This window comes from Meles meles, chromosome 12, assembly GCF_922984935.1.
Source record: "Meles meles chromosome 12, mMelMel3.1 paternal haplotype, whole genome shotgun sequence".
In the NCBI taxonomy this organism is placed as follows: Eukaryota; Metazoa; Chordata; class Mammalia; order Carnivora; family Mustelidae; genus Meles; species Meles meles.
In genome coordinates, this window is record NC_060077.1 from 37,199,624 (window position 1) to 37,219,066 (window position 19,443).

General features: G+C 33.6%; 1 protein-coding gene across 4 annotated transcripts in view; it reads right to left on the reverse strand.

The window, feature by feature from the left end:
* Positions 1-19,443, reverse strand: part of ANKRD12 (ankyrin repeat domain 12) — a 129,580-nt gene that overhangs the window by 64,855 nt on the left and 45,282 nt on the right. For 3 of the 4 annotated variants that reach the window (XM_046024166.1, XM_046024165.1, XM_046024167.1), the window contains exons 3-6: positions 19,163-19,310; positions 11,260-11,328; positions 7,089-7,235; positions 2,935-3,135 (exon numbers count right to left, since the gene is read on the reverse strand). In XM_046024166.1, coding sequence (XP_045880122.1) covers positions 2,935-3,135; positions 7,089-7,235; positions 11,260-11,328; positions 19,163-19,310 — 565 coding nt within the window. The remainder of the gene's footprint in view (positions 1-2,934; positions 3,136-7,088; positions 7,236-11,259; positions 11,329-19,162; positions 19,311-19,443) is intronic. The other variant, XM_046024168.1, reaches the window with a different exon arrangement.

The following is a 19,443-nucleotide window of genomic DNA, read 5'->3' on the forward strand; positions in this document are numbered from 1 at the left end:
TATGTATATTTATATATAAATATATATTATATATAAAAATATAAAATGAAATTATATATATAAAATAAAATAGAATTCTCTCCCTCATATATTTATATATAATAAATATAAAATATATATAAAATAAATAAATAATAAATAAATAAATATTTCCTTCTTTCTTTCTTTATTGAAAGGTAGGCTCCATGCCTGGTGTGGAGCTCAACATGGGGCTTGAAGTCATGATCCTGAGGATCAAGACCTGAGCAGAGGTCAGAAGCTGGACAGCCAACTAACAGAGCCACCCAGGTGCCCATAGACTTGTAATTTCAAAATGAAACTGGAAAAGCTGTTTAACACTTTCACTGCAGCAGAAATAATCTCCCATGTCATTATACTTTTCTACAACACAGTGTAACACTGATTGATATACCATAATTTATTTAAGCAAGATCATATTACTGGGCATTTAGGTTATTTCTCATTTTTTTTTTAGATTTTATTTATGGGGGGGCGCCTGAGTGGCTCAGTGGATTAAGCCCCTGCCTTCGGCTCAGGTCATGATCTCAGGGTCCTGGGATCGAGCCCCGCATCGGGCTCTCTGCTCCGCAGGGAGCCTGCTTCCTCCTCTCTCTCTGCCTGCCTCTCTACCTACTTGTGATCTCTCTCTCTGTCAAATAAATAAATAAAATCTTTAAAAAAAAAAAAGATTTTATTTATGGGGGCGCCTGGGTGGCTCAGTGGATTAAGCCGCTGCCTTCGGCTCAGGTCATGATCTCAGGGTCCTGGGATCGAGCCTCGCGTCGGGCTCTCTGCTCCGCAGGGAGCCTGCTTCCTCCTCTCTCTCTGCCTGCCTCTCTGCCTACTTGTGATCTCTCTCTCTGTCAAATAAATAAAATAAAATCTTTAAAAAAATAAAAAAAAGATTTTATTTATGTATTTGAGAGACAGAGCATGCACAAGCAGGGAAGAATGGCAGGACGTTAGTGGGGTGGGAGAAGCAGGTTCCCCACAAAGCAGGGAGCCTGATATTGGGATTGATCCCAGGACCGTGGTATCATGACCTGACCCATAGGCGGATGCTTAACTGACTGAGCCACCTAGGTACTCCAGATTATTTCTAATTTTTAAAATACTAAAAACAACACTACAACAAATATCCTTAAAACTAAATATTCATGCATAGCCATGACTAAATATTTAAGGTAAGTCTTTAGAAGTGGAATTGTTAGATCAAAGTACTTTTTGGTTTCTGATATTTAATACCAAGTTTTCTTCTTGAAAGGATGCTATGCATTTTAAGTTTCATTCTTTAAAGTAGACCTTGTTCGTTGTACTCCTGTCCACTCACATCAAATACAGAAATAAATTCCAGGTGTACTCTAACAGGGCTTTATGTAAAAGCAAAACAAAAACAAAGTTTGGAAATGAGGAAACGGGTATAATTTTGTAATAAAGGAACAGAGAAGGACTTAACTGATATTACATAAAAAATTAAAACTGCAGTACAATAAACAACATTGAAGTGAAAATTCAAACATAGCCACCAACAGTGAAAACCTTTACATATTTGATAGAGAATTAAAACCTACACTAAACAAAGGGCTCTTACATATTAATAATACTTCCATAAGACAAATGGGCAGAAGACTCCACCTGGCAAGTCACAACATACACATAAACTAATAGTATGCACTAGAAAAAAATTCACAGTCACTATAGATTAAGAAAATACAAAGTCTTTTTCTCATTTGTCAGATTGTTAATAAATAAATTGATAATATCCAGTTTTAGTGAAGATGTGACGAAAAGAGTTCTTTTGTATACTCCTGGTGATAGTGTAAATTGATAAAAAAAAAGATTTTTGGGGAGGTACCACATTACTGTATTTACAAAAATTTTAAATATGCATCCCCTTAACAGTTTCCATTCTGAAATCCTCCTATAACTATACACTTTTCTTTCTTTTTAAAAAATATTTTATTTATTCATTTGAGAGAGAGACAGAGAACATGAATAAGGTGGGGGGGTGGGGAGAAGCAAAGGGAGAAGGAAGCAGCCTCCCCACTGAACCGGGAGCCCAATGACATGGGGCTTGATCCCTGGACCTGGAGATCATGACCTTAGCCAAAGTCAAGTGCTTAACCATCTAAGCCACCAGGTGCCCCTATACACTTATTTCTACAGGAGGGTTCACTAAAGTATTGTCAATGGAATCTATATTATGGAATAGTATGCAGCTGTTGAAATGAATAAAACAGAACTACCTATATGTACTGAGAGAAATATCTGTAAGAGATTAAGTAAAAAAGGCAGGTTGTAGATCTACAGACTGATAATACAGATGTAATGATTTTTTTAAAAAAGTCTATATACAAATAAATGTTCATTTTATGTATACATAATAAAAATGCACAGAAAGGATAACCTCCCAATTGTCAACAATAGTTCTTTGGCAAAAAAAGAAACTGTACTGTAGTATGCGAAACTAAAGGGAATCTCTATATTGCTCCCTGAATGCTTTTACTGTTTGAATTCTTCACAGTAAGAATGTACTGGTATGGTATTTGAGTAATTAAAATGACTATGCTCTCTTCAAGTCCTCATGCTCAAGTGAATGAATAAATGTTCTTTTAAGACTTATAAATGAATTAACACTTTGAAAACATTATATAACTCTAATTCATCTAGAATAGAACCTAAACTAGATAAAGAATTTTATGGTAATATGTCAACTAAAATAGAAGTTTAATATTTAAAAATCTGAATAGTTCTTGATTTAGAATTGCAGCAGAGGATCAGGGTTTTAAGTACATAGTCCAAAAGAATTTTGTAATGAAGTACACTTTTAGAAAACTTGTTTCAGCAAGAATATCGGAATACAGATTATAACAAGACTCTGTCTAAATGATAAATTTTAGTTCCTGAGTATTAGTCCTTAATTACTAATCTTACCTGCGAAATCTTTCACGTTCACATTTGCCCCTAAACTTATTAATTCTTTGACTTGTTTCACATCTCCTCGAATAGCTGCCATGTGTAAAGGAGTTTCACCACGTTCATTTCTTTTATTAACTTTATCTTTTTGTCGAGATGAGGAACTGGGAGTTTTCTTCTGGGCTGGTGTTGTTTGTGATGGATGATTTGGTGTGGAATCTGTAGAAAAAAGGAAACTAATGAAAGTTCTAAGGCTAAATATTTTGCGTGTCCATTGAAAGTTTTGTAATGTGCAATTTCCTGGAAGGGGGGAGAATCTCCTCACTCTAACACTCCAAAATGTGGTTTAGATGATATATTAATAATTTATCCAAATACATGGAGCAGGTCTTCCTTTAGGGTCATCAAATATTGCATTAGTAAATTTAGAAAAAACGTTTTATTCTGTCAATTCATAAAATCGGCTTGAAGTGATAAAGTATCAAGTATGTGCCCTAAAAATGTTTGTTCAATGAATAACTTGATAAACTAGGAAAAAAACAGCAATGTATTTTTCATGGCATGTTATTCTATTATTCCAACACCTAGATGAAATGACACTGAAGGACAGAGTTCACACTTCTAACTCAAAGTATTAGAATTCCATTCTGATATTAAGTGCAAATTGAGGTCATGGATGATTTTAGCATAAAAATGAAGCTTAAGATGTGTAAGAAATAAGGACAGTCTGGGAAGGCCTTTAAAAAGCGGGCTGATAAAAGAGAAAAAAATTTTCTTTGGTTTGATTCTCTTCCTTTGATTTTCTGTTCTAGTGTTCATACCAAAAACAAAAGAATTAAACAAGACGATGCCCAAAGTTTTCCCTCTTGTCCCAATTTTAGAACTACTGGGAAAAAAAACAAAACACAAAATAGGTTTTTTAATCAGTTAAGGATTCCAGACATATGTATCATGCTAATAATTAATTCTGAAAATTTACAACAATTTAAAAGAAACAACTATTGAAAGAAAAAAAAATCTATGGAAAATAAATTTCCGGCATATATAATTTTCTTGCAAACAGACATGGTTAGAGCACTAAAGTACTATCATTCTTTTCTCAATAAGAAAAAAGTTTAAAATTTACATTTTGGATTTTAAAGTACACTGCGTCAGTAATAGTTTCCTCTCTGTACTACTCCATAAGAGCAAGGACTGCTGTCTACCTTATTCATTACTGTTTGCCAACTGTTTAGAAGACTTCTTGGCACATATGAAATGAATAATAAATGAATTTAACTATAATTTTTTTTTTAAAGATTTTATTTATTTGACAGACAGAAATCACAAGTAGGCAGAGAGGCAGGCACAGAGAGAGGGAGGCAGGCTCCCTGCCGAGCAGAGAGCCCGACGCGGGGCTCGATCCCAGGACCCCGAGACCATGACCGGAGCCGAAGGCAGAGGCCTTAACCCACTGAGCCACCCAGGCGCCCCAATTTTTTTAAAAGATGCTATTTATTTATTTGAGAGAGAGAACATGAACAGCGGGAGGGACAGAGGGAGAAGCAGGCTCCCTGCTGAGTGTGGAACCTGACATGGGGCTTGATCCTAGGACTTCAAGATCATGACCTCAGCTAAAGTCAGATGCTTAACCAACTGAGCCACCCAGGTGCCCCATGAATTTTACTATGATCTTTATAGTCAAATTATTTAAGAAAATTAGCTGTTCAACTTCTTAAAAACGAAATGTACTTGTTATTTCATACAACTTGCAAGGAATTAATTCATATAAAATTTTATTAGCCATTTCAAAGTAATATTTCCATACCTAAAACGGTATCATCCATAATGGCAATCAGGGTAAACATAACATAAACATGGAAAATTAATTATATAATGGATAAAATAATGAACCCTAAACTTCAAGAATGTTTGTATTTTGGCAAACAGCTCTGTATTTCAAAAGCTTTCCACTCTAGTTCTACATATAATACGGTTGGCTAAAAATCCTTAAATGAAAAGAACCAACTGCATTATTGTGTGATCTTATATTTTAAAACACAAACAACACAAGGCGCCTGGCTTGCTCAATTGGTGGATCAAGTTGTGAGTTCAAGCCCCATGTTGGGGGTTGAGTTTACTTAAAACAACAACAACAAAATCACAAAACAAAAAAATACAAACTACAACAAAAGGTATGCATTTTCATGTTCATGCCTAGAAAATTTCTAGAAGAAATACTGGAGATGAGCTAAGATTAACTTTCTGCCTTTCAATTTATCCTAAGAATAAAGGTTCCTGGTATTAAGAAAATCAGTTTTTAAAAGTAAAAATCTGCGATGCCTGGGTGGCTCAGTTGGTTAAGCATCTGCCTTTGGCTCAGATCATGATCCTGGGGTCCTGTGATCAAGTCCCACATCAAGTCCCACATCATTGGGCTCCTTGCTCATCAGGGAGCCTGCTTCTTCCTCTGCCTGTTCTGCCTGAAGCTCACCACGTTTCTGCTCTGACAAATAAATAAAATCTAAAAAAAAAAAAAATTTTTAAAAATATATAAATAAAAAATAAAAGTCTTCTCAGGGTACCTGAGTGGCTCAGTTGGTCAAGTGTCTGACTCCTGATTTTGGCTCAGGTAATGATCTTGGGGTAATGAGACTGAGCCCATCACTGTGCATGGAGCCTGCTTAAGACTCTCTCCCTGTCTGCCCTGCTCCTTAGCCCCCAACCCTGGCTCATCATACATGCTTGCTCTCTCAGAAAAATTAAAAAAATGTAAGTCTTCTAACTATTAAATCTGACACGAAGTCAACATTTTATAGAAACATTTTAAAGTTTTAACAATGTATAATATCTTTAATTTGCCTATAGTCTTTCAGAAATTGGGGGTGGAAAGGTAGGAGAATAACCCCAAACAACATGCTTTTACTTAAAAAAGCGGGAAGCCCTAAAACTTGTTTATCAGTAAAAGATATCAGACATACCATGATTTGATGGAAACTATAATACACAGAAACTAAGAATTTTACCATGTTATCACAGTTTTTTAAAAAAAGAGCCAGTATGAGAAAATTTCACTAGAGAAACTGTCCTTTTCAATGCATTTCAACAGGGTCTTGTTACATTACTCAAAATCTTACATAAAGAGTTCCTGAATTCAGAGCCAAAAGAATTTTTTTTCTCTAGACAAAACTGATTTACTTTATCAGTAAATAAGAACTGCACAACTTAAAATTTTTTTGTATTGTTGCCAGAATGCATTCAATGCTCAATAATAATTACCATTTCAGCCCAGCTATCTGGATTTCATCTACCTTTTTATAGCTCCTTTTAATTAATTAGCAGGTTGGGTGGTTTGCTCCCTTAATGTTTTGGTTCTGCTGTAACCCATCTAATTATTTTTGGAGGACACAGTATTGGAATAACTCCCCTCCACACATACATGTACTATACCACCTTAACTAGAAGTTTGCAACGCAATACAAGATAAATTTACACAGTATGCTGCAGACATTTTATTTTTTTAAGATTTTATTTGTTTGACACAGAGACAGACAGTGAGAGAGGGAACACAAGCAAGGAGAGTGAGAAAGGGAGAAGCAAGCCTCATGCCCACCAGGGAGCCCACTGCGGGGCTTGATTTCAGCACCCTGGGATCATAACCTGAGATGAAGGCAGACACTTAACAACTCAGCCACCTGGCGCCCTGACATTTTCCTTTTAAAATAATTTAGATCTCAAACAAAAAAACATGGATTACACAACTGCATAATAGTACTCATGTGATAAGATTATCCATTTATCAGAAGGGTGCTACCAAACTTAAAAGTAAACTATAAACCTAGAAGCAGCTTTACAGAAACTGTGGTAAGATTCTTTAGTACGGTGAAAGGACACAGTGCTACAATGGATTTCTCATGTTGACTGACCATTTCTAAATGACCCAGTTTAGTTGAAAAGTATTTACTCTATGTCCTCTAAATGCAATGATCCCTGCTCTTGTACAGATCCTTATCTGGACACGACAGACAATTATCACGCAAATAAATGTAAAATTACAAACATGTTATAAGAAATTTTTATTAAATCCAAGAAAAAGATTTTAAAATTAAAAGTTTAAAGCAGTTAACTGTTAAGATAAGGATAGAAAGTCTGAGTAAAACTAAGAAGACACATGTACTCAAAGATGATGTCACCTGGACTGTTGTCTCTTGCTGTCATCTGCATAAGAAGTGCCATCTGCTTCCGCTCAGAGAGTGGATAACCAAAAAGAATGCTAACTGGTGTGGACTTCTTATTTCCAGCTTCCTTTTTTGTTTTCTTCTTTTCTGGACCTTCTTTCTCTGGAATTATTAATAAATATTTAAGAATTTGAAATAAATGTAAGCTCTGAAAAGCAAAACATAAGAAAACTTAAAAAAAAAAACAGATGCTATATACATGTATATGAGAAACATGTGCAATATAGACTAGCAGTATGTTGACAAAAGAGCACTAGACTTTTATCATATAAACAATTTCTTTCTGAATGTTTTGAAAATAATACATTAATTCTACTATTTTCTGAAAATTAAGAGCATTTGGAAATTCATTCCTTGTCAAATCTGTATTTTAATGATTTGTTCTTTTAAAGTTTAACTTTTTCAATAATATTTCAAACATTCCTTAGTATTTTATTTTTGAAACTTCTTTCATTCATTATAATTTTACTCTTAATTATTGCTAAGCCCTTATAGCAATGTTCCTTACTTCCCTAATTCCACTAATGATTTGTACAGTCTTCTAACAAGATAAGTATTTAAGACAAGCCTCATCACACAAAGTAATTATTGTAAAAAAGCAAAGGATCACTTTATTCCAGACACAGGATAGCTGAACATGGAATGATATTAATCAAAGGTAAAACTGAGCATATTAAAGATTTCTGTGTGTATGCAGGTATATGGGGGTGTAACAGAGATTCTGCAAAGATCCAAAATGTCTAAGGACTTTTTTCAAAAAGATTTGATCCATCAAAAAGCCAGCTTTTAGGCTGAGTTATTTGGGAAATCTTTTGCCAATACAGTCAGCATCAAGTCCCAGGAATTTCAGATAAACTGGATTCTATAAGTCAAAGAGATGCAAGTATCTCTTGTAGAACTTCTCTGGGAGACAATTCAGGTGAGAGTTATTGCAGAGGGTCTGCTGGTTAACTATCTAGGTTATCTATTTCTTGGGAAATCCTATATAAATAACTGAGATTTACTGATCCAGGTTTGAGGGTCCCTGCAAAGATGGGCTCAGAGATAAATAAGTAAATTTTTAAAATAAGTATAAAACATAGCAGAAATGGAAGAGGGGGGAAGGTTCAGTAGTCATTATTGCGTTTTTTTAAGGCAGATGTGGCCAGCAAATAAACTACTCCAGGAGATCATAAGCATTTATTAATCTAGCAAGTTTCAAGAAACCAGTTAGAGTTTGATATTATTTAAATATTATTATTATTTAGGGCATAAGAACAAAGTAGTAATTCTTGCAGTGCACCACTTAGTTAATTCGAATACGATGGTTGGTATTCTAATGGCCTAGAAAAATTAAGAGATCAGAATATTCTGTTGCCCACAAATCATAGCCAAACTTCAATAGCTCCAAAATGTCTACTTATTGATATTTTACATAACAAAAACAAAAAACCTGATTTACTTAAGTCAGCCTTTAATAGTTCTAATATATTCTTTTATTTTTCAAATTTCTCACTTCATTATCATTAATGGCCTGATTTAGTATAAATCCAGTTTCAGCACAGTGTTTCACCTAACTTACTAAATTTGTTCATTAAAAGTCCCTAACAGGTATTTAAAAGAAGTTGATTTTTTTTCTGAAACATTTACTTTCTTCTAATAATGTTCTGTATGCTTTGGTTCTCTCATATTTAACGAGGAACCATCTAGATTCTCTAACGAGAATCATCTAGATGATTCTCCATCTAAATAACAAATCCTCAAATATAAGATATGTACTTAGCTAAAATTAAAATATTTAAATGTAAAAATTTTATAAGAAGTAGAATTTTAAAAAAAGAAGTAAAATTTAGTAACTGGAGGAAACAAAATGAGGAAAATGTACATAGCATCTATCCTTAAAATATTTTCTAAAATTTGGGGAGAATATTGTATTTCAAGTAATGGACTTTCTACTTTTCTAATGGCATTTTCATGCAATGTTTTAAAAAGAATATGCTCTGAAGTGATATGCAGTCATGACAGGAAAAAGTGAGATACTTATAAATTTATTTTAGCATTCTAGCTGCCAAACGATGTAAGACATGATTACATTTTGGAAATGAATATAATTGTACATGTTCCAAATAGTCAAGCAAAAAATTCAAATTAGATACTAGCATCCAATCTGAACTCTTCCTTTAATTGAGTTATCTTAGTCATCTGTCTGTGTTCATGTTTTACATGAGACAGGAAAAGAAGGTAAGAAAACAGATGCTGGTAGCTACACTGGAGATAACTATGTACCACTCTTCAAAATTTTGTTAGATTAATATGTCCCAAAGTATGTTTTTCAAGTTTTAAGCATTCAATGAAACGCTATCTAGGATGTATTCTGTGAAGAAGTTGTTTCCTGACCTGTCATAAACAAAAAATGATCATATAAATTTGACAAAATTTGGTGTTTCTCAAATATAACTGAAATATGTATTTATTTGTCCAAATAATGGACCAGAATTTTAAAATTTAAATGTAGGAATACTGACACATGCTCATTTAGCATAGTCTCCTACAGACTTGAAATTCCACTGAGCCATTCAAGAGATTTTTAAAGAAAAATCCAAGTGCTTTACTTAAAACTAAAGAAAAACAGAGAAATGGATTTTCAACAATCCAAAATTCTTTATTTCAGGGTTCAGAGAAACTTAAGAAATACAGAGATGTCTCTGTCTTATAATCGTGAAAATTAATGCTTTCTTTTCAGGACTTGTCAAAATAAACAGAAAGGTCAACACTGTCACATTTCAAGCATAGAGTACATTAAGTAGAAGAGACACAACTTCTTTCTTGGGGAACTGGCTCATAATCCAGTGTCTCAGAAACGAAAGAATATGATACTTTCCCACAAAGCAGTCACTGTGGAAGGAATGGAGCAATGGAGCTATAACTCAATTGGAATGTGTATAATTTCAATTCTGAGAAAAAATGCTGTCCTTGCTCCCCAGTTCTAAAGCAGCTACACATACCTCTAAAAGTTAGTTGTGTGTATCTTTTGATTCCCAGCACTGATACTCAAATCATGAATGGTTTCATCCCATATAGCTCTTTCAGGTACACCCAGGCCTTGGGGATTTCTGGTGTTAGAAAAGTATACCTAACTCCATAGTAAGTGTAGGCTTTTTTTAAATTTCGATAACCAAATACTACAGACTTATCAGCTCAATTAATAGCTTTCAGGATAATTTTAACAATAATTATTTAGTTTTATACCACCTTTACCCAAACCCCACAAATTTATAAAATAATAAAAACTATACCCAAACAGAAGGTTTCCTTCAAGTTTTTATATCTAAATGTCATATGTTGAAAGCTGGACACTTGGACACCCAGGGACTAAATAATATTTCACATCACAAAAAAGTTAAGAGATAAGAATGTAAGTCCATTAAAAAAAAAGAGTAATCAAAACAATTAATTAGTTTTCACATACTAGATAGTATTTAAATATATTCTCCTGTATTCTTCTATCTGGAGCAATTATAAAGCATAATACCTGGTGCCACAAATAAAGTTGTTCCAACACAGTTAATGGTAATGGCATTTCTCCATGAAAGCTGCTGTTTTAATCCACTATTAAATTCAACATGGGCAGCGAAGTCAATAGACTAAAGACAGTTCAACCAAAAATTAAAAAAATTAAAACAAAACAAAACAAACCCAACCACTGCATGATTAAAGCCTAAGATGGCACTGTTTATCAAGACCAATACACTTGGTATATCTTATGAAGACTTGGTATATCTTATGAAGAGTTGAGAGCCAAAAAGATCAAGGACCTTGGGTATCTTCCCATAGGGATTGCTACACGGCCAATGGGCTTTTATATTCTTTTCTAGGTGAATGGTGGCCTACAAGTTGTGCTATACAACTACTGAGGGGTGATACAAAGTACTCCTGCTTATAATGTTCACATACAGCACGTGTTGGATATGATGCACTAGATACCACAAGCAAAAACTGGAAAATTCAGTGCCACTCAAATAAGTTCACTTATTTAACCAAAGATATCTATATACTGGTTTGAAAGGAAGTTATTTATAGTACAATAATTACTTGTAAATGTGAAAGAAACCACTGTCTAAACAGGTGCCCCTGATAATCTAATTACCTGGGTATGTCCTGTAAGAAGATATAAGTCTCTCCCCCCAATTTTCACTTGTATGTCCTGGATCTGAATCTACAGAATGAGAAGAGACAGGAGAAAAGAAAAAAAGCACACGAAGGGAAATGCAGAATTCAACAAACCAACATTTTTCAAAAGATCACTAGTTAATCAATGATCTATCATTGTTTGTCCAAAAGGTAACTTTTAAAGAAAAGCCAAAAGCACATTTAAAACACAGGTTTGGCTGAAGATTTCAGTTTGGCTAAGATTTCAGTTTTTTCAACTGGCATATTAAAGTTGAGAAAGTCAACCATGCAGTTTGCAATAATAGGTATTACTGATGCTACTTATTAAAAGATACCTCCTTTGAGGCAATGTATTTTTTCATTCTTTGAATATGATAAAAGAGGCAGTATTCTATTACCGTTTTTCTGCTTAGAATTTCTTTAGAAAACCTGAATAAAGGACGTGAATAAACCCTTTTTGTTCTATGAATGCCAAACTACTCAGAAGACAATGAATACTTTGGACAGCAGTATCACTCTAGACCACAGACCTTTCTATAAATTATACACATTTTGAATGGTATGAATTACTACACTGAGCATTACATAAGATCTCTTAGAGAGAAAGCAGCCTAATATCAGAACAAAGTTTATCAGCTACGATAAGAATATGAAATTCTGCCTAACAATTTATGACAAGTAAAAATATTTCCAACTGACGTCTAGCAGTATGGCCAGAGCAGATACATTTACTTGTAAACAATATGCCATTTTAACACAATATTATTTTGCTCCTCATATACTCAACTTATTGACATATACTTTTCTTTCTGAAATCATTATTATAAATCTTATTCATGAGTTCAGTTAAGAATAAAGAAACAAGTGTTGGGAAAAAAAGAAACCATTTAGGGAATAAAACATAGTATTTGAAACTTTTAAAGATAAGCCTGCAAGTTTAGTGATGAGAAGTCTCACTCAACTGAAAGAAATGAATGATAAAATAATATTTAGGCCAATTCTAAGCCAAGTGGGTAAATGGATTCAATGACAAGCCTTTCAATAAACGCTTCTATTTCAAAACTGAACACATTAAGTTAGCAACTAGAAAAACTCCATGATGAATATTTGATATTTCATTTTAAAGACAAGCAAAAATGGCCCCCATATGCTGCAAAGAAAAGAAAAAGCAGCAACCAATAGGTTGTGCCAACAAATCAAATTAAATGGATTAATGAAAGCAGATGTATTACTGTGACAGGTTAAAGCACAATGATTAAGGCACGCCTGGGTGGGTCAGCCGGTTGGGCCGCTGCCTTCGGCTTACGTCCTGATCCTCGGGTCCTCAGATCGAGTCCCCCATCAGACTCCTTGCTCAGTGGGAGCCTGTTTCTCTCTCTGCCTCTGCCTGCCACTCTGCCTGCTTGTTTTCTCTCTGATAAATAAAATCTTTAAAAAAAAAAAAAAAAGCACAATGGTTAAACTGAACTTTTAATTATATTCATTAATATAGTGGCATAATAGTTTATTCAAATCTTCCTTTGGTAGTAAATTAATCCACTCTGACTCCATACATATTTTGGCTTTTACTCAAATAAGTATGTTTATATTTGGTGCATCTGAATGACTATTCTACAAAGATTTAATTCAGGAGCTGAAGTAAAAGCTTCCGTACCTTGTCCCTTGATTTACCCACTTCTCCCTCTGCATTATACACCCTATGAGGTTTTTGTAAAACACTGAGTGCTAAGCAGAGCAATTCTCTCTCCCTGCTACATTCTCTGCAGCAAGGCAAGACATATATTACTTGTATTTTAAAAGCTGTCTTTTTAATATTCTGTTTTAGGTTGCAAGAGAGTAAGAGAAAAAAATCAAGAATAATTAAAAAGGTTTCCATTGTATATTTGAAAATTTTTAAAGTAAAAGTTTTAAAGATAGGGGAGGAACAAGAGAAAATCTGTAATAAGTAATCTCTATGCAAATCACCAAAAGGTGATCATCCTTATTAAGCAAAGCACTGATTTTATTTGCTACTTTAACGTAGTTACCAGAAAAATTATATTTGTTTCCTTTTTTAAAAAGTTCCTCTCTCCAAAATTGTCTGAGTTCTATTAAACAGGGTAAATCCTTCAATGGCTTCAGGAAAACAGAACTTCTAAGGCTGGATGGCAGAGAAGATTTAGTTTAAAACATGTAAACATGCTCCAGAACTGCCACCATGGACTTTGGAAACAGATCATTCTGTGCCTCTTTGGATTTTCTCATGCCGCATTCTCTACACATGCCAAAAGAAAAAAATTAGTAATTAAGTAATGCTTATGAAGAGAGAACAAGTATTTTTATAAAAAAGTGAAGGACATTTTATCTTTCTACTTATTTAAACATACAAACTAAAATGATGAAGTACCACTGGTTTACCTCTGTAGAACATTGGATCTATCAAACCTGAAGAAAAACATGTGCCCCCAAAAGTATTTGAGGTTAAAGAATATTCATATAGCACTGGTGGCTTTGTACCACTATATATTATTTTGGAAAATATCATAGAAATATTTAACCCTTAATCCTGTAACCCCAATCCTGAGAATGAATAAGAAAGAATTCAAGGTATAATAAAAATACAATATGCAAAGATGCTCATGATGGCATTTTTCGTAACAAAATAATCTCAAATTTAGTTTGAAGGCCAAAAAGAGACTCTCACGTGTACCCTCAAGAAAGCTGTTTAGTATTTTCATATCAAGGGATTGTGGCTTCCCCTTGAATGCCATTAGAAAAGAAAAGAAGCATGATTTTTTGATTGACAATGCAGGAATAAAGGTAACTTAGGTAGAAACATTAATAACTATTATAGATAACAGTTTTCAGTTACTAACTACCATACTAAAAACTACATACAGGGTCAGTACTGTAAATGCCTACCCAATATTCATTCTCTCCTTCTTAACAGAAATACTTCAGTTTTGATTAGGGTGACAATATGCCCAGCTAAAAGTAGTTAACCTTCCAGACTCCCCTGCAACTCGGATAGCCTAACCAATGAGACACAGGCAGAAGAGTTCCTAGGGATGTTGTTTCATCAATAAAAAGGCAAAGTCTCTTTGGAAGAAAGATATTTTTGCCATTGGTCCTTCCTCTCCTATTTTCTGCCCAGGAAGAAGCAAAATATTTGTGTGACTATAAAGCAAAATATTAAGAACAAAGCCCACGTACGAGTTAAGGCTGAGAGAGCAGAACAACAAAAACGTCTCAGTCCCTGATGGCATTATTGAACTACTTATACCCACTCTGGACTGCTTATGCTTGGTTATGTAATCTAATTACATTAGATGAAAAAAATCCAATCTGTTTAAGCCAGTGTTAGTCAATTTTCAGTTTTAATTAACATATCACAAACTGATTTTATATGTCACTTAAAGATCACAGTTCTCTGAAGATGGTACCTCATGCACTTTATAGATGAGAAAATCAGAGTTATAAAGGGCTCAAATTTTTTGGCCAGGGCTAATAGGGAACTTAACAGGGACTCAACACTGGTCTGTCAGACTCCAAAGCCTCTGATAATAAACACTATGCTATAATTTACCTCTATTTTAACTATAATTGACTTACAAAAACTAAAAGTAAGTGATAAAAAAGCTGTAGGTATAAGGAATAATTTGTCTTCTAGATAAATAGTTGCTTCCACAGGTGCAATAAGTCACTCTATATACTGGCCCCTTAACATCTCATGGGACAAAATTTATGGGAATTCTCTGGTAAGATAGGACAACATGGGATAGATACCGAAATGACAATAAGCAGATATATTAGAGATTTGCTGAAATAAATAGTAGTATGATAAAGCTATAAGGATCCACTGGCATGACATCATATTATGCTCTAATTTTCCCCCAAATTTTGTCTAGTCAAGAAATTGCCTTTTTTTTTTTTTTTTTTTTACAGTGTTAACTTTTTAAAAATAAGATTTCTTTGAGGGGGAGTGGTAGAGGGAGAGGGAATCACAAGCAGACTCCATGCTGAGTGCACAGTCCAATGTGGGGCTTGATCTCATGATCCTGAGACCATGACCTGAGCTGAAATCAAGAGTTGGAGGCTTAGGGGCACCTGGGTGGCTCAGTGGGTTAAGCCGCTGCCTTTGGCTCAGGTCATGATCTCGGGGTCCTGGGATCGAGTCCCGCATCGGGCTCTCTGCTCAGCAGGGAGCCTACCTCCCTCTCTCTCTCTCTCTGCCTGCCTCTCTATCTACTTGTGATCTCTCTCTGTCAAATAAAAAAATTAAAAAAAAAATCTTTAAAAAAAAAAATAGAAGAGTTAGAGGCTTAACTGAATAAGCTACCCAGGTGCCCCAAGAGTTGTCTTTTAAAAAATTAATAAATATTAAATAATTAAGAATTAGGAAGTTTAAGACACACTAAGGGTATCTCGAAATAAAGACTATGAATGACTTATCCATTTTATGGCATTATTGCTGATTTTGGTAACCACTGAGCCTTCTTTGAACAGTATGAGTATCTTTTAAAAAAATGTGTTTTACAGAAATAATTATGCTCATTATTTGAAAAATTTAAGCCGTACAAAAAAACAGAGAAAGTAACAATGCTCCCAAATCCTGGAAATAAAATATTAACATCTAGCGAGCGTCATTCCAATCATCTAATATAGATTTAAAAAAAGGAACTGGCAGGGGTAGGGGGGGAGTGATCGATTTACATACAAATAGAAAAATATATGTGTACTATTGAAAAATAAAAAGTTGAAAAATTTATCTTAATCCAACGTAAGAGAAACTAGGGCACCTGGCTGGCTACTCTTGATCTCAGAGTATTAACTCAAGCCCCACAGTGGGCACAGAATTCACTTAAAAAAAAAAAAACAAAGAAAGAAAGGAAGGAAGGAAGAAATTAAAGAAATTGCTTCTCCGCTAAGAGACATCATATACTAAAATACAAACACATAAATTTATGAAAGAATTTTAAATGAAGATTAAAATTTTTAAGTAATTATTTTTAAAAACTATGTATTTCAGTTATAGACAACATCAGTTATTCCCTGGCTATGAGAGATAAGGTTAGTAGCATTGCTAACATTTTCTCCTTATTCCCAACTCCCTACTCTTTTATTTAACCTAAGTCAGGGTTTATAGTCAATATTTACATTTTTGTTCTGGGCTCATAATACACCCACTAGGTTTAGGCTTAGTTCTACAGTGAAACAGTCTTTTAAACAATCTTATCTTTCAAGATGTATGTTAATATATGCCCTGGGTATACATAAATACAAATATAAATATACAAAATATGACTCTTAATGCAATCAAACAGCACATATTATTTCATAACTTATTTTTAAATTCTGTATGCTATGAACATCTTTCCATTTCATGTATTGTTCTACAAGGTTATTCTTAAGAGTAAAAATTGCATTTCTTCACTGGATTTACCATAATTGAATGAACTATTACCTAATACTATTTTCCTGGGTTTATTTTTGCCATTATGAATGAAGTAGAAATAAACGCACACAAAGATAATTTCCACTGTCATCAATTACTTATATAGATTAAATCCCAAAACAGAGAAAAAGTCAAATGTTAACAAACTTTAGTTTTGGATAAATGTTTTCATATTTACCTCCAACAAAATATTCCTATTATTTAGACCAACTAAAGTAAGTTCCTATTTCTGGCCAGTGACCACCTGGTACTACTTAGGCCAACAATTTTGTCAGTTGTTATATTCTATTTCTTTACTATGGATAAATTTTTAAGACATATTTCTTTGCCAAGAGCAATTCTGTTGTTTTCAACTACTTGCTTTTATCTTTTTTCCATTTTCTCTTCACATTTCAGAGACCTTTAAATACTAAATATATTCAGAAACAAGGATTGTCATATATGTTGTAAATATTTCCCCCTTTATGTCTTTATAATTTAAAATAATCATTTAAAATATAGTACATTTTATAAAAAAGATCAATGTCAAATGCTGGGCTTAGTGCTATAATTATCTTTCATATGGAAAATACCACTTGATGGTTATCTTGGATTCTACATTATTTTTTTAATTATGAAAATAAGACAGATGGATTGTAAATAAGACATTTTGCTTTGGGCCTGGGGAAATCCTTATTAATGCTTTCAGGTGTGGGTGTGTGTGTGTGCACGTGCACGTGGGTGCATACATGTGTGTGCATGCACAAGCAAATCTAAAGCCTACATCTACTTTTTATGAAAAGTTACAAATTTAGCCTACCAAATATATGTTTAAATCCACTAAAATCTTGTTTAGTGTTAGCATATAACTTTTCCAAAAGATATGTAAGAGTTTGTTACCAAACAATCTTAATGAGAGAGGGCTGCAACATTCTGCTACATTCAAGTAGTGGAAAAATTGTAGCAGGGAAAAAGTATATAATCTAGTTAATAAAATATGAATTAGATTACGTTTATTCAGTGCTTAAACTTTGTGCCTTCCTAAATAACATTTTCTTCTTTATTTTATAATAAACAAAAGACAAATAATCTAGCTGATCTGATAACAAGGTTCTCATGGGAAGTTTATTATTTTGAAATCTTATTTACTTCTAAAAATATATTAACATTCTTTGAATTTATCTAAATCCCTTCTTCAATTACTAGTAGAAATATCACTGTCACTGGAAAACAAAACCTGGTTAATGCAAGTACTTCAAAAATGAGAGACAAAAGGACTTCCAGGGAGAAAATACGAGAAAAGTTAAATCCTATCTATCTAAAGGCACATTATATGCCTTCTCAGCTAAGTGATCAACTAATTGTTTGAGAATACTGCTTAAGGATAAGGAGTCACTCTTCAGGAAAAAAGACTGACTCTCTAGACATCAGAGTAACTTAAAATGAGCAAAACACAAAATATCTTAATCACTGCAAAAAAGAACAATTTCAAGGATTAAAAAATGCCATGTTTAAGAACAATTTCTAATTCAAGGTAAGAGAGGCAGCAAAATACACAAAAGGAGGCCTATCTAACTAAAAGCTTATGGTAAAAATTAAGGACTTTCTAAAGCTATGTTAGCATAGGGCACTTCAAACATCTTTAGAGTATTATCAGATTCCAGAGTCAAGATCATTTCCATACTGATGATTAAGATGGCCAGGAAGGTATAAGTAGAATAAAATCTCTATACATAAACTCAGATTAGGGCACTTTTTGTGAGTGAAGCTGAAACAGTCTTAAAAAGAGTTCACCATTAGTACTTCATGCAAGGGATAAAACAATTATGATGAATACATAACAAATACTGAAGCTCATATTAGTTTCAAAAAAATGAGTAGTTCAGGGCTACAACACAATCTCGTGATTTAGTAAATAGTGATAATGACATTTTAATCTATTGTGAACAACTGGGACTGACTAATGTCAAGGATCATTCCTGACATATGAGAGTTTTGAGGAAAAAAAGTACCGTGAATTGGGCTTAGGAGGTAAATCTTAGAAAATTTTTTTCAGGGTGAGGGAGGGCACATTTCAGATTCATTTCTGAAGCTAAAATGCCAACACTGTTTTCTCTGGTGGGTTCAATAGTGTGTCCACAAAAATTCAACAACTTCTTTTCAACTCTAACATATCCTATGCTATCACAGTAAATCTTCATCACTGAAATGCTCCCTAGGAAATTAAGCTCTGAAAGTGGTAAGAGATCTGTAACAAAGCTGAGAGTAAGGAAAGAAGCAAACTGTTGTTATCTGATTAGAAATCATGTTTGGGTGAGAAATGTATGAATTTCTGCCCCAAAATGGTGTATCTGACATACTGAAATACCAGTATTTCTCTATAAAATGGGTGCAAAGAGAATGTTATGAAGAAAATCATAGGAAAAGAATGATTAAGATTTTACCAGAGAACAACAAATTATTCTACCTGTGTCTGAATCTCGTTCTTCATTTCTTGATGGGCTAATGGTAAAAGGAAGTTTACGTTTCATGGATGATTTCTCTTTCATCTCCTTGCCCACATCACTTCGGTCAATTTTTGGAGTTTTACTATATGATGCAATCTTGTCTTTACTCTATTAGAAACCAAATATGAATAAAATTGTAACAATATTAGCTAAGCAATACAGTATTAAAACATTTATGAAGAAAATTTTCAAATATATACAAAAGTAGAGAGGTATTATAAACCACTGTCTTCAAGGTATT